General features: G+C 45.4%; 1 protein-coding gene across 1 annotated transcript in view; it reads left to right on the top strand.

Annotated features, from left to right (window-relative positions):
* Window positions 1-14,748, top strand: part of LOC141105178 (uncharacterized) — a 43,965-nt gene extending 29,217 nt beyond the window's left edge. Inside the window, exon 15 of the mRNA XM_073595069.1 lies at window positions 13,508-14,748. Within this exon, the coding sequence (XP_073451170.1) occupies window positions 13,508-14,628 (1,121 nt within the window). The 3' untranslated portion in view covers window positions 14,629-14,748. The remainder of the gene's footprint in view (window positions 1-13,507) is intronic.
* Window positions 14,749-15,023: the final 275 nt, after the last annotated feature.

Genomic DNA, 15,023 nt, shown 5'->3' on the forward strand with positions numbered 1-15,023 from the left:
CTCCAGCGCTGCAGAGAGGAGAGCAGCCTCATGTGCAGCAGAGGAGGATGACATGCCTGAGGGAGATGCTGACATTCCCGGGCTCTGCACTGTCCCCAGCCCGCTCCGTATAGCGGAAGTGGAGGCTAACATGGCGCCTGGTGAGCTTGCGCTCTGCCCCTTTCCAGAGTGCTGTGATTTTGGGTCTTTGCTGGGCTTACCACGGCCTTTAGCCGACATGATCGCCGCTACGGGGGTTCCTGGGTACCTGCGGGAGCTGCTGTGTCTCTTGTGGGCATATAGGTGTCTGTATACAGGGTGATAGAATCGGATCAGCACGGAGCTCTGGAGTCACACGTCCGTCCGGCTTCACATCCCGGCCACACCCCCAAATACAGAGCAGTCTTAGAAGAAAACCTGTTAGAGTCTGCAAAAGACTTGAGACTGGGCAGAAGTTCACCTTCCATAACGACCCTAAACATACAGCCAGAGCTACAATGGAATGGTTTACATCAAAGCATATTCATGTGTTAGAATGGCCCAGTCAAAGTCCAGACCTAAATCCAATTAAGAATCTGTGGCAAGACTTGAAAATTGCTGTTCACAGACGCTCTTCATCCAATCTGACAGAGCTTGAGTTATTCTGCAAAGAAGAATGGGCAAAAATGTCACTCTCTAGATGTGCAAAGCTGGTAGAGACATCCCCAAAGAGATTTGCAGCTGTAATTGCAGAGAAAGGTGGTTCTACAAAGTATTGACTCAGGGGGGCGGAATACAAATGCCCCCCCACACTTTTCACATATTTATTTGTAAAAAAAATTGAAAACCATTTATCATTTTCCTTACACTTCACAATTATGTGTCACTTTGTGTTGGTCTATCACAGGGGTAGGCAACCCCCTACACTGGTGCCACAAGCGGCACTCGAAGCCTCTTTTGCCCGCACTCGACTCCCTCCCCATCAGCAGAGCAGCGCAAGGAAGTGTCAGTGAGACACTAATGCATTCCAATTTAAGAATTCCCCACGCCGCACCTGCACTGAGGGGGCCCCCACACATTGTAAAAGATGGGAAACAGTGTTTGGTTCTCTAACTTTGCTGTAGCTGCGATCGTCAGTTTTTGTGATGGGGGAAGAGATTGGGTGCAGTTCTGCTGGGGGGGGGGGGGGGCGGTCCCTGTTTCCAGGAAGAGGAGGACTGTCATTGGCCACTGATAAAGCCGATCACAGTCCTGCTAGCTCCGTCCACCATCTGGAGGAAGATGACTCGCTTGGTTTCCACAACCAATCTCAGAAAGAAGGCATTTCACTGTGATTGAGAAAACCACATTCAGGTGACAGTTTGTGGAATTACTGTTGAGCTTCTGGGAACTTTGTTGAAAATATTCTTTGTGTTGCTGACTACCGGCCGCACTGCTTCTAGTATGCGGGCGTCCGGCATTCCGCAACTGTAGGGGGGCGCCACTTCTAATTTTGACTGTCCTCTCATCCTGGACCACAAACCTTCCTCACTGTGCTATATGTTTTCTGCTGCACCATTGGCATGGTTATATCTTCTTAGTCCTCTCCATAAAATTATCAAAAATGTGTGCTTAAAGTAGAACTATAGGCAACATTTTTTTTTTTCATTTTGGAAAGAGTGAGGGAGGGTTATAGCCCCTGCAAGTTTATTTTTTACCATCCCTGTCCCATTGCAGAGATATCCCCTCATTTCCTGCCCCATAGCCAAACAGGAAGTAAGAGGAAATCTATGCAAATTAAGGGAATCCATTGCCCCAGAACTAGTGTCCCCCACTCGAAAATGTTGGGGCGGATCTTAAACAGCAAGGGGTGTGACCTTGACAGGAAGGGGTGGGTCATATTTAAATTAGGGGGTGCACGAGTTTCGTCAGGCCTAGGGCAGCTAGTTACTAGCTAGCTAGATACTTTTTCAAGTCACTGTATATATTTTTTACTTTCTGCTATAAAACACACCAAATAATTTAAAAAAAAATAGAATTTCTTTATGAATTTAGGCCAATATGTATTCTGCTACATATTTTAGTAAAAAAAGAAAATCCAAATAAGCGTGATTGGTTTGCGCAAAAGTAATAGTTTCTACAAACTTTGGGATATGTTTATTTTTTTTTTATTTTTTTTTTATTTATTACTAGTAATGGTGGCGATCAGGGACTTATAGCGAGACTGCGATATTGCGGCGGACATTCTGACACTAACTGACACTTTGTGGAAACCAGTGACACTAATACAGTGATCAGTGATAAAATAATATGCACTATCACTGTACTAATGACACTGACTGGGAAGGGGTTAACCATCTGGGGCGATCAAAGGGTTAACTGTGTGCCTAGCCAGTGTTTATGTGTACTGTGTGAGGTGATTTTACCAGAGAAGAGATGGAAATTATTCCTTGCTCTGCAGGAACACAAATTCCATCCCCTCCACCCCAGTCAGAATATCGATCTGTCTTGTTTACATAGGTCGATCGCAGTTCTGTGTCTCTGCCTGATGATCGGTGAGGACATCGAGTACCCAACACCCGCCGATCGGCTTCCACTGTGTGTAATCACAACGGAAGTGAGCCACCGGTGGCATGCATGTGTGCCCCCCTATCCAGAAGTGCGGGATAGAGTGGATTGCTCTCTGTGCCCCCATTAGCGAGATTTACCCTCTCTGTTTGAAAAAAGCAAGCCAAACTTTATTGAACAAATTAAATAAAGCGCCACACAAAAATGTATACAACAATCCATAGAAAAGGAGGGCTATGGTGAGTGACTAACACAGGCCCTAACAGTAAAAATGACAACGTTGTCGTTTAAAAACAAAGGGGAGCCACGGCTGAGCATACCACAAACACACTCCATTCACCACTCATACACTGATGATTGTAGTCTAGAGCAAATATGCTGAAGTGACATGGTCAGTGGATCGCTCTTCAGGGGCGTGGTATAACGGGTGTGCGGGTAGATATGGATGGAGAGCAGTGGAAGTCCATACGCCAATTGACCTGATGGGGTAGAGCAGGAGCTGGCAGGGATAAATTCCAAGGGGACACAGCAAAAATGACCGGCAGTGACTGACAGTTCATCTGGTTAAACAGGTGAGCATAATGACATGGCAGCATCAGGCACAGCAGATAGAGCTTGCAGCATCTAGCAGATCATGCATATAGAAAAGCAGATAGATGGCTATGAATAGCAGCAACAAGCAGGAGAAGGGGGAGGCTGGCTTATAAGCAGTACGGGAAACATATGGTCATACAGAGGGGGGAAAAGACTCTCACCACCCGACCAGTGACCGACATCCGTGTGTTGCCATGCTTATCCCCAGCAGGCGGCTTGGAGTGCGAGTCCGTGTAGAGCCGTTTTGCTGCTTGAACAGCTGTGTCCAACAGGCGCTGCGCTCGCCGTGCAGAGTAGGATGGTCAGGAACAAGAGACGCCGGTCATCGGCTGTTCGGTCCCAGCTGATCATCCATCCACAGCATCAGCACGTGGCTCCGGAGTAGCGTGCTGACGTCACGTGCTAAGCCTGGAGGGCCACAAGGGATTACCTTACATTGCAGGGATTTTCTCTCACTTCCTGTTTTGACTATGTGACAGGAAGTGAAGGTAAATCTCCTCAATGGAGATTTATTAGTGAAATTAAAAGAAAATCCCAAATTTTGGGTTGTCCCAGGAACAAAGGTAGTGGGGACCCTAGTCCTGGTGACCTGGAGGGCCACAATGGATTACCTTACTTTGCAGGGATTTCCTCTCACTTCCTGTTTTGGCTATGGGACAGGAAGTGAAGGTAAGAATGAGTGAATGGTGATTTATTAGTGAAAGTAAAATTGTCCCCAGAACACAAAGACTAGTCCTGGTCCTGGTGACCTTCATCTGCAGGGATTTCCTCTCACTTCCTGTTTTGGCTTTGGGACAGGAAGTGAAGTTAAATCTCCCCAATGGGACACAGATAGCAAAAGCCATCTATACACATCCACTACCTAATTGCACAGGAATCTATTTTTTATAAAAGAATTTCTTGCTGTGTATTTTTGCCTCCTTGTATCATCCTCTGTGAGCTCCTGAATCTCTCCTTGTCCCCCTCAATTCTCCAGGTTTGAAAGGAATAGTGCATATTAGTTGCAGTCATGTGCACTGCTCTATGCATACTACAACATAGAAATCCCGCGGTCTACAGTCCATAGGCCATCTTGAGAGCAGGTGGCTACATTCCTACCTACAATGGGACCATGAAGAATGAACGTAGTCATCCTCTACCAAAAGGTCAGGTCACAGCAGCAAAAAAAAACAAAACATTTTTGCAGATTTGAAGGAGGTTGAGAACAATAGTAGGTTTTTTTTAAAGTGGAGTTCCACCCAAAAGTGGAACTTCCACTCATCAGATTCCTCCCCCCCTCCGGTGACACAGTTGGCACCTTTCAGGGGGGAGGGGGGTACAGATACCTGTATATTACAGGTATCTGTACCCACTTCCGGCATAGATAGCCGCAGAATCTGCGGTTATTTACGCCACTTCCTGCTCCCTCCCCGCTGCCTGCTGGGAAACACACGAGTCCCAGAGGCAGCAGGGACCATCCGTATTGCGCTGCGCGACTCGCGCATGCGCAGTAGGGAACCGAGAAGTGAAGCCCCACGGCTTCACTTCCTGATTCCCTTACCGAAGATGGAGGCGGCAGCACCCGAGGACGGAGAGACGCTTCGGCCTCGGGTGCCGACATCGCGGGCGCCCTGGACAGGTAAGTGTCCATGTTTTAAAAGTCAGCAGCTGCAGTATTTGTAGCTGCTGACTTTTAAAAAAAAATTTTTTCGGCGGCGCTCCGCTTTAAGATTAGATATTTGAATAGAACATATTTTTTTTAAACCAGAGTTACAGTAAATGACTTTATCTGCTGAATTACCCAAGTTCCAGTGATGATCACTCTTAGGACCTTCTTCTAATCCACTCTAGCCATGCCGGCGCCAGACCCCGCCGTCCACACAAAATGGAGAATTCAATAACTATATGACAGAGCCGAGGAGAGCCGGACACCTCACAGCCATCACCTCAGAGTTCCCGCTTCACACTTCCTCCACTGCCATTGGCTGCACTCCCTCCACACTAACCAATCACTAGGTGGGATCAGAGTGACTAGGCAGATTTTGCTCTCCACAGAGACTCACCTCAGACTTCTCCACTGCAATTGACTGCACTACCTCCACAGGAACCAATCATAGAGCAGGATCACAGTCACCAGGCAGATTCTTCTCTCCACAAAGACTTACCTCAGAGACCTCTCCACTGCAATTGACTGCACTACCTCCACAGGAACCAATTGTAGAGCAGGATCATAGTCACCAGGCAGATTCTGCTCTCCACAGAGACTCACCGCAGAGACCTCTCCACTGCCATTGGCTGCACTACCTCCACAGGAACCAATCATACAGCAGGATCACAGACACCAGGCAGATTCTGCTCTCCACAGAGACTCACCGCAGAGACCTCTCCACTGCCATTGGCTGCACTACCTCCACAGGAACCAATCATAGAACAGGATCACAGTCACCAGGCAGATTCTGCTCTTCACAGAGACTCACCTCAGACCTTTTCACTGTGATTGGCTGCACTCCCTTCACAGGAACCAATACATATTGTGGAATCAGAGTTACCAGGCAGACTCTGCTTACCACAGAGAATCCTCTCAGACCTTCCAACAGTCACACACTATTATTATTATTATACATTTATATAGCTCTGACATATACCGCAGTGCTGTACAGAGAACACTGAGCCAGTCACATCATTCTCTGTTCCAGAGGAGCTTACACTCTAATGTCCCTCCACAGTCACACACTATTATTATACATTTATATAGCTCTGACATATACCGCAGTGCTGTACAGAGATCACTGAGCCAGTCAAATCATGGTAAAGGGTAATAACCGGCACTATGAGAAGGGGATGAATTTGGATGGTATGACAATGGGCAGTTTGTGCAGGTGAGGAGTGCGGAGGATATAACAGGTAGTGTGTGTGGGAAAGAAGTGCAGAGGGAATGACGTTTTTTTTTCAGGAAAGGAGTGCAGAGGGAAAGATGGTGGGTATTATGTGCAAAAGAGAAGTGAGGAGGGTATGAGAATCAGCTGTATGTGAAGGAGAGGAGAGAGGAGGATCTGATGGCAATTGCAGCAAAGTCATGTGGAGGATAAGATGGAAGCCAGTATGTGCAGGAGAAAAGTGCAGAGGGTATGAAGACAGGCAGTATGTACAAGAGAGGAGTACTGAGGGTTTGACATGTATTTGCAGAAAAGGAGTGCAGTGGGTGTGACGGTATGTGCAGGAGAAGAGTGCAGAGGATATGACAGTATGTGAAGGAGAAGAGTGCAGAGGATATGACAGTATGTGTAGGAGAAGAATGCAGAGGATATGACGGGAGGTAGTATGTTCAGAAGAGGAGTGTGAGGGGTATGACGGCAGGTAGCATGTTCAGGAGAGGAGTGCGGGGGGTATGATGGAGGGTAGTATGTTCAGGAGAGGAGTGCGGGGGGTATAATGGAGGGTAGTATGTTCAGGAGAAGAGTGCGGGGGGGTATGATGGAGGGTAGTATGTTCAGGAGAGGAGTGCGGGGGGTATGATGGAGGGTAGTATGTTCAGGAGAGGAGTGCGGGGGGTATGATGGAGGGTAGTATGTTCAGGAGAGGAGTGCGGGGGGTATGATGGAGGGTAGTATGTTCAGGAGAGGAGTACAGAGGGTATAAAGGACAGTAGTAGGAGAAGGGTATGATGTCATATGTAGTGAAGGAGTATGGAGTAGACATCCAGCCAGGGAGAGAAGTCTATCTGAACCACTAACTAAACTCAGGTCATTTCCTAACAAGGTCCCCCCAATGGGTTCCCCAAAACTCTCAGGCAGCGCTTGTACCTTTTTAGTGTTCTGTCAGCACTCAGCCTTCGCAGGTTCACACAGCAGAGAGCGAGAGAGCCCTGAGCGTTTATCAGTTCACATATATAAAGGTCTGTGCACAGCGGGGACTAATAATAAGGCCTGGCTACCAGGTAAGATGTTCACCTAGCAATGGAGGCTTTATCTCACCGTAATATATTGCATTAGACTGAATTCACTAAGCTAACACACCAGGATATGGATCTTTATTTTTTTAAAAGTGACAGTTATTTTCATCTCAGGAGAAAGAGATTAGAAAGTAACAGCTACATGGCCAAAAAATGTTTTTAACTGAATAGACACTTAGTAAATTGAGTTGTATCTACATTTTTTAAATACCCACTTCCTGACCGCCGCACGACTATTTACGCCGGCAGAATGGCACGGCTGGGCAAAAGGGCGTACCTGTACGTCCTTTTGAATTCCCCGCCATGCCATTGCGTGCGCGCTGCCGGCGGCGCACGCGCGCCGGCCGGAAGCTCCGTGAGTCGGGTCGCTGGTCCCGCGGACTCGATCGCCGCGGGGATACCCGTGATCGTCTCACGGAGAGCAGGAACGGGGAGATGCTGATGTAAACAGCATCTCCCTGTTCTGCCTAGTGACAGTGTCACTCAATCTCTGCTCCCTGTCATCGGGAGCAGAGATCAGTGACGTCACACACACAGCCCATCCCCCTGACAGTTAGTAATCACTCCCTAGTACTGATTTAACCCCTCCCCGCCCCTAGTGGTTAACCCCTTCACTGCCAGTGTCATTTACACAGGAATCAATGCATTTTTATAGCACTAATTGCTGTATAAATGACAATGGTCCCAAAAATGTGTCAAAAATGTCCGATGTGTCCGCCATAATGTCGCAGTCACAATAAAAATCGCTGATCGCCGCCAAAACTAGTAAAAAAAAAAATTATTAATAAAAATTCTTATAAAACTATCCCTTATTTTGTAAACGCTATAACTTTTGTGCAAACCAATCAATAAACGATTATTGCGATTTTTTTTTACCAAAAATATGTAGAAGAATACGTATCGGCCTAAACTGAGGGAAAAAAATGTTTTTTTATATATTTTTGGGGGATATTTATTATAGCAAAAAGTAAAATATAATGCGTTTCAAAATTGTCGCTCTTATTTTGTTTATAGCGCAAACAATAAAAAACGCAGAGGTGATCAAATACCACCAAAAGAAAGCTCTATTTGTGGGAAAAAAAGGACGTCAATTTTGTTTGAGAGCCACGTCGCACGACCGCGCAATTGTCAGTTACAGCAACGCAGTGCCGAATCGCAAAAAGTGCTCTGGTCAGGAAGGGGGTAAATTCTTCCAGGGGTGAAGCGGATACTTTAAACATTGTAGTTTATAATTCTATTTCGTTGTCTGGATTGTATCCAAGGTATAATCTGAGTGTGTAACGATATGTAACATAATAGAGGAATGGATGATGAGGCCATGGACAAAACGATGAAATAGACTGCAGTGTATATATTTAACACAAGATGGTGATCGCACTTCCCAATGCACCAACAGGAAGTGATGTAGAGGTAAAAACAGGAAGTTCCGGGTGAAAGGTGAATTGGAAGGAAGTAGACAGGAGACATTGCTAGAAATGGCAGTAGAGGAGGTATACAGATATTATTTTATATTTACACCCAGTAACCCCCCATCATGTCTGTCCTCTTCCTTCATAGTCACTGTGCTGCCTGTCATGGTTTTTAGCCCAGATACATCCTAAATATAGAGCCATTTATCCAACTGTCCATCCAGAGCCTCTGGTTTATAGACCAGATACATCCTAAATATAGAGCCATTTATCTAACTGTCCATCCAGAGCCTCTGGTTTATAGACCAGATACATCCTAAATATAGAACCATTTATCCAACTGTCCATCCAGAGCCTCTGGTTTATAGACCAGATACATCCTAAATATAGAACCATTTATCCAACTTTCCATCCAAAGCCTCTGATTTATAGACCAGATACATTCTAAATATAGAACCATTTATCCAACTGTCCATCCAGAGCCAATGGTTTATAGACCGGATACATCCTAAATATAGAACCATTTATCCAACTGTCTCCAGAGATCAGAGTCTTGTATGGATCACATGATCACATCCGTGAGCATGGAGGAGGACCCAAGTCACATGACTGAGAGGATATTCGACCTCACCCTGGAGATCATCTACCTTCTGATCGGAGAGGTGAGGAGAATTCTGGGAGGTCACATGGCATTGCTCTTATCTCTATTAATAAAAAACAGACCTGACTGGAGCTCTTTCAATGCAGAGTTTTCCTCCAGTGAAGTCTGGGGACCATCTAACCATCACAGTGCCTTCACCTCGTTTGCTGAAACCCAAGAGAAACAATAGGAAGAAGATTCTTGAAGTTTCCAAGAAGATCACTGATCTGCTGACAGGAGAGGTGAGCGGTGCCGGGAATTCTGGGACAATATCCAGTAACAGACAAGGAATGTGTCTGGATGGTGACTGTTTTATTATGTGTGTCAGGTTCCTATAAGGTGTCAGGATGTCACTGTCTATTTCTCCATGGAGGAGTGGGAGTATTTAGAAGGACACAAGGATCTCTACAAGGATGTCATGATGGAGAATCAGCCGCCCCTCACATCACCAGGTAAGAGGAGACTTTATTGTAAAGGAGAGAGCAGTACGGAGGGTCCACCTAGATCCCCCATCATCTGATAAACACATAGAAACAATGTATTCAGTCAGTGTTTGTGTTTCCTACAGATGGAACCAGTAATGGGAACCTACCAGAGAGATGCCCCTGTCCTCTGTATTCCCGGGATTCCACACAGGAAGATCGCACCATCCCTCACCATCATCAGGTAGGTAGACTTGGTGATTCTGAACTTTGTGAGAAGACATTCTTCTATGTATTCTCCTGTTTTAGTATTTACTTTTGTATCTGAAATGCTTAATTTATTCCCCCATCACAGTGTAGCACCCTGGGATTAAGTCAGGGAGCTCCTCACAAATTTACTTGCCAGGAGTAGTTACCCTGGTCAATTGCTAGAGATCCATTGATTTCCCTAGGTTTAGCACTTTTCTCTTCTACCGCTAGGTGGCCGGGTACTTGGTGGTACTAGATACAAGAAGGGCAACCCAAGTTCAGGTTATGGGTATATGGGGTGTCTCGGGTATATGGGGTGTCTCAGGCAATAGGCAGGGGTTTTCTTGAATCCCTTGGCTTGCTGGGAGAATCTATATATTCGGGTGAGGTCAGGTGATCTATGTTCTGTGCCACCTGGATACCTGGATGGCTGTCTGGGTGGACGTGTGTTGTACGCCCCAGGCTGCTAGGCTGAGATTGTGCCTATCCCGGGGGAATCTGGCTGCCAGGCTGTGTGAGAGCCTATCCAGAAGTAAGAGGGCAGCGCAGGGTTGGGATTGCAGCTTGCAGTCCAACCATAAATGCCGGTTCTGCCGGCCGGAGAACCTGTCGTGATCGGAGGTAGGAGGGAAGCTGTCGCCACTAAGGGACCAACCACCTTCACCAGGGACCAGAGTGAGTAACTGAAGCAAGTACCGGAGTAGTATTCTCACCGAATGGGCGCGGTGGAGAATCGGGAAACTTCAGGCGGTGATCAAGTCAGGGACCCAACCAGCGGAGGTGACGCTTGCAGAGCAGCCTTGTGAGTCAAGCCAGGTAAGCATGGGTGACGCTTGAGGGAGATACCACCAAAGCTTTGAGGAGCTCCGGGGATCCAGAGTCAGTGAATCAGAGGGTCCAGTGAGAGACCAGGAGCTCAAGGGGCTGAAGAACTACAAGTAGAAGTTGTAGTGAAGCAAAGAGGACTGTAACAATTTGTGTTAGGAACTGTTAAAGACTGTTGCCATAGGAGACAGCACTCCTGCACGTGCAGATGTGGCGTCTTGCTGGGGGCCTTTCCCTGTACGGCTGTCGTCCTATTGAAGTCTCAGAGTCTACCAACTAAAATTGCAACTGATTAAGGGTGTCCTGGCCCTAACCCTCTTACCCCCCTCAAAATATAAAAAGGACTGTTAAGAGAAATAAAACTTCTTTTACATCCAAGAAGTGTCTGGCGCCCAAAAACTTTATCCACCTGGCACCCACTATGCCTCACTACCCACTACATACAGATGGATGTCAGCTATCTTTGGCCCTGAAGGTTCTCATTAGACTGGAGGAGGCTAGAGACTTTGCTACATCAGTTTCCATCTTCTTTGAGCATCCCTCCTTTTATTTTTTTATTTAAACTCAATATATGTCCTTTTTTTTTTTTCGGTGAGACTTGGGTCCAGTCATATGACATCATGGGTCTTCTTCCTTGTGTTCCTCAAACGGAGAGGCATGTGTTGAATGACATGTTGCTGGTCTTTGCTCTTATAAATTCAGGCCAGGATGATGTGGCCCTCTGGGGTGGGTTTCCTCACCCCCTGGATTTACAGGAAATAGATATGTGATCTATTCTGAAAGTAAACTTCATGTCCTCTTCTGCAGGTCAGTAACACCTACAAATCTGGTCCCTCCCCCCAGCCTGTTATTGGACAGTTGAAGCCCAAACTAGGGAAATCTAAAAATTGCTTGTTTAAATCCAGGGGACATAGAAAAGAAGAACGACTTACCTAATCTTCTGCTACTCTGCATTGCTAGACAGTTCCCTGCAGATTTTTCTGCCCTATCCTTCAGTGGTCTAAGGTCCTGAAGTCATCAAGACCAATGCAGGATCCATAGCCCTAGGGACGTTCCTCTGTCACAGTTTGGGGGAGCGGCCAGGGGTGGAGCGGAGGATCAGGTAGGTAAAAGAGCTTCTCTTCTCCCCTAGACTAAACAAGCATTGAACTGCAAGAAATCATTCTTAAATTTCATGTATTTTGTTAGCACTGCAGCACAGCTAATTGGCTGCTTGTTCTGCTTCTCCCTCTCCCAGTCTGAGCTTTGCTGTACTAGTACTGCAAGAGCCTGATAGTAGGTCATTATCGGGTACTTACACTGCTTACATTTATAAAAATAAAGTATGAAGTATTAATGTCTTTTTTATCGGCATTCATTTTTGAATATTTTTTCCTATTTCACGGTTTAGGGTGAAGAACGGATACATTTAAAAGTTGAGGTTAAAGATGAAGAAGTAGAGACGTTTGTGGGGGGTGATCAGCCGTCCGCGGAGGAGGTTGGGATGATTATGAAAAGTGAACAGGAGGAAATGTTTCTACTTCTCAACACAAGTAAGTAACAGACACCGTTTACGGCTGGAAGATTGTAAAAACAGGTGGTCAGACCTCTAAGTATATGCCCTGCATCAAGGAGGTTGGACACTCGGCAGAATCAGGCCCAGAGCTTCACATAGGAACATAAAGATCCTGTTACAAATCACCTAACAATCACACCATATGAAAGGTCCATCTCCATTCCTCAATATAACGTCATGTTCCCAACAAATGAGGAGGAGATACTGTACACCATATGAAAGGTCCATCTCCATTCCTCAATATAATGTCATGTTCCCAACAAATGAGGAGAAGATACTGTACACCATATGAAAGGTCCATCTCCATTCCTCAATATAAGGTCATGTTCCCAACAAATGAGGAGGAGATACTGTACACCATATGAAAGGTCCATCTCCATTCCTCAATATAACGTCATGTTCCCAACAAATGAGGAGGAGATACTGTACACCATATGAAAGGTCCATCTCCATTCCTCAATATAATGTCATGTTCCCAACAAATGAGGAGGAGATACTGTACACCATATGAAAGGTCCATCTCCATTCCTGAATATAATGTCATGTTCCAACAAATAATTTGGCATCTCCTTTACTCCCCATAACTGCCATTGATGCACAAAACAATGTATCCCAGCGTGTCATAACTGTTTTAGGTTTCTTTTATCCTTTAACTGGTTTGTTTTCATATTTTGATGTTATAGTTGTACCCGGTTCTATGTCAGAACTCTTTGAAACTGTTGACTGTAAGACCAATATGACTTTTTTATAACTGACATTTTTAGAAGAGTGTTCATGTTGGAGTCCATATATGATCTGCAAACTCTTCATAATTTAAAATCCAGGCAATACAAAGTAGTAACAAACGACTGATGCGCTTTGGCTAATGAAGCCTTTGTCATAGCTATTTAATATTAAAGAATTAGCAGGTCATATATGGACTCAGCGTGAGCATTTTTCTGATAGATTTTGGAGGGAGAACAGGAGCCCAGCTGTGAGATCGGCATTTCCACTCTTTCTATTGACCTGGAGGTAGAGCTAAAACTTCAGTTATTTGTCATCTACTGACATTTATTATATTTTTTTTCAACTTCTTTCCATCAGATGGATGTGATGTCAGGATTTCCTCGGAGAGACATCTTCTATTATCTGCTGATTGTAAGTCAGAAGATAATGTCATCACACAGGATCCTCCAGGAGGAAATCCAAATACACAAAATATACATCACAGACCTTCCTGTCCGGAGACATCAATGGATCCCTCTGATCAGGGGGAATCTTCTCATCAATCACATACTATGATTGTAAATATCCATGTAAGATCTCACACTGCAGATCGATCAACAGATCCTTCTAATCCCGAGGAATCTTCCTCACCCCATGAAGGAGCTCACCGAGGTCAGAATATATTCCCATGCTCAGAGTGCGGGAAATCTTTCACTCAGAAAGGAAAACTTATTCAGCACCAGAGAGTTCACACGGGCGAGCGTCCTTTCCCTTGTTCAGAGTGCGGGAAATGTTTTTCACATAAGTGCACTCTTCGTACACACCAGAGAATTCACACAGGTGAGCGTCCTTATTCATGTACAGAGTGCGGGAAATTTTTCATTTGCAAAGGGGATCTTGGTAAACACCAGAGAATTCACACGGGTGAGCGTCCCTATTCGTGTTCAGAGTGCGGGAAATCTTTTACTTTGAAAGAAAACCTTACGAAGCACCAGAGAAGTCACACGGGTGAGCGTCCATATTCATGTTCAGAGTGCGGGAAATCTTTCTCTAAGAAAAAGAACCTACATGAACACCAGGGCAATTACAATGGTCTGTGTCTCTATTCATATTCAGATTGCAAAGAATATTTCAATAAGGAAGATAATCTTGTTAAGCACCAGAGAAGTCACACCGGTGAGCAGCCTTATTCATGTTCAGAGTGCGGGAAATCTTTCACGTTGAAAGGCAACCTTGTGAAACACCAAAGACGTCACGTAGGTAAGCTTCCTTATCCATATTCAGAGTGTGGAAAATCTTTCACTTCGAAAGGAAACCTTATGAAACACACAAGTGAGCATCCCTATTCATGTTCAGAGTGCGGGAAATCGTTCATTCAAAAAGGACCCCTCGTTGAACACCAGAGAATTCACACGGGTGAGCGTCCTTTTTCATGTTCAGAGTGCGGGAAGTCTTTCACTCTGAAGGGAAACCTTGTTAAACACCGGAGAATTCACACAGGGGAGCATCCCTATTCATGTTCAGAGTGTGGGAAATCTTTCACTCATCAAGGAGACCTTGTTAGACACCAGAGAATTCACAAGGGTGAGCGTCCCTATTTATGTACAGAGTGCGGAAAATCATTCACACAGAGAGGAAACCTAGTTGAACACCTGAGAATTCACACGGGTGAGCGTCCTTATTCATGTACTGAGTGCGGGAAATCTTTCACTCAGAAAGGAATCCTTGTTACACATCAGAGAAGACACACCGCACAACGTCCTCAATGCGGTCAGACTGCCGGAAATGATTAGACATCCTAGTCTTTTGACAAATGTACGATGGTTTTTACTGGTGGAGCTGTTTTCATCCATAGAATAGCTATAGGAAGAAACTATTTTTATAATAAATTTATTATAAATTTGTAGGAGGAATTCTGATGGCCTGAGTCTTTTCTTGGAGGCTCCAATGATGAGATGTTCCTGCTACAGTTTCTGCCCCCCACTTTCAGGGATCCCCGTTCCCCTTTTTTCATATTGCATATTTTGAAATAAAAATACAACACAGAGAGTGGTAGCCCCTCATTATAAGTTACAGGGGTACACAAAGATCCAACCACACCAGGGAACAAAGATGAGCTTCAGAATGTCCAAAAGAAGACAGGTAAGCCCACATGGTGTCCGGTGGACATCACAATACATTGGGGCCA

This window comes from Aquarana catesbeiana, linkage group LG08, assembly GCF_042186555.1.
Source record: "Aquarana catesbeiana isolate 2022-GZ linkage group LG08, ASM4218655v1, whole genome shotgun sequence".
NCBI classification, from domain to species: Eukaryota; Metazoa; Chordata; class Amphibia; order Anura; family Ranidae; genus Aquarana; species Aquarana catesbeiana.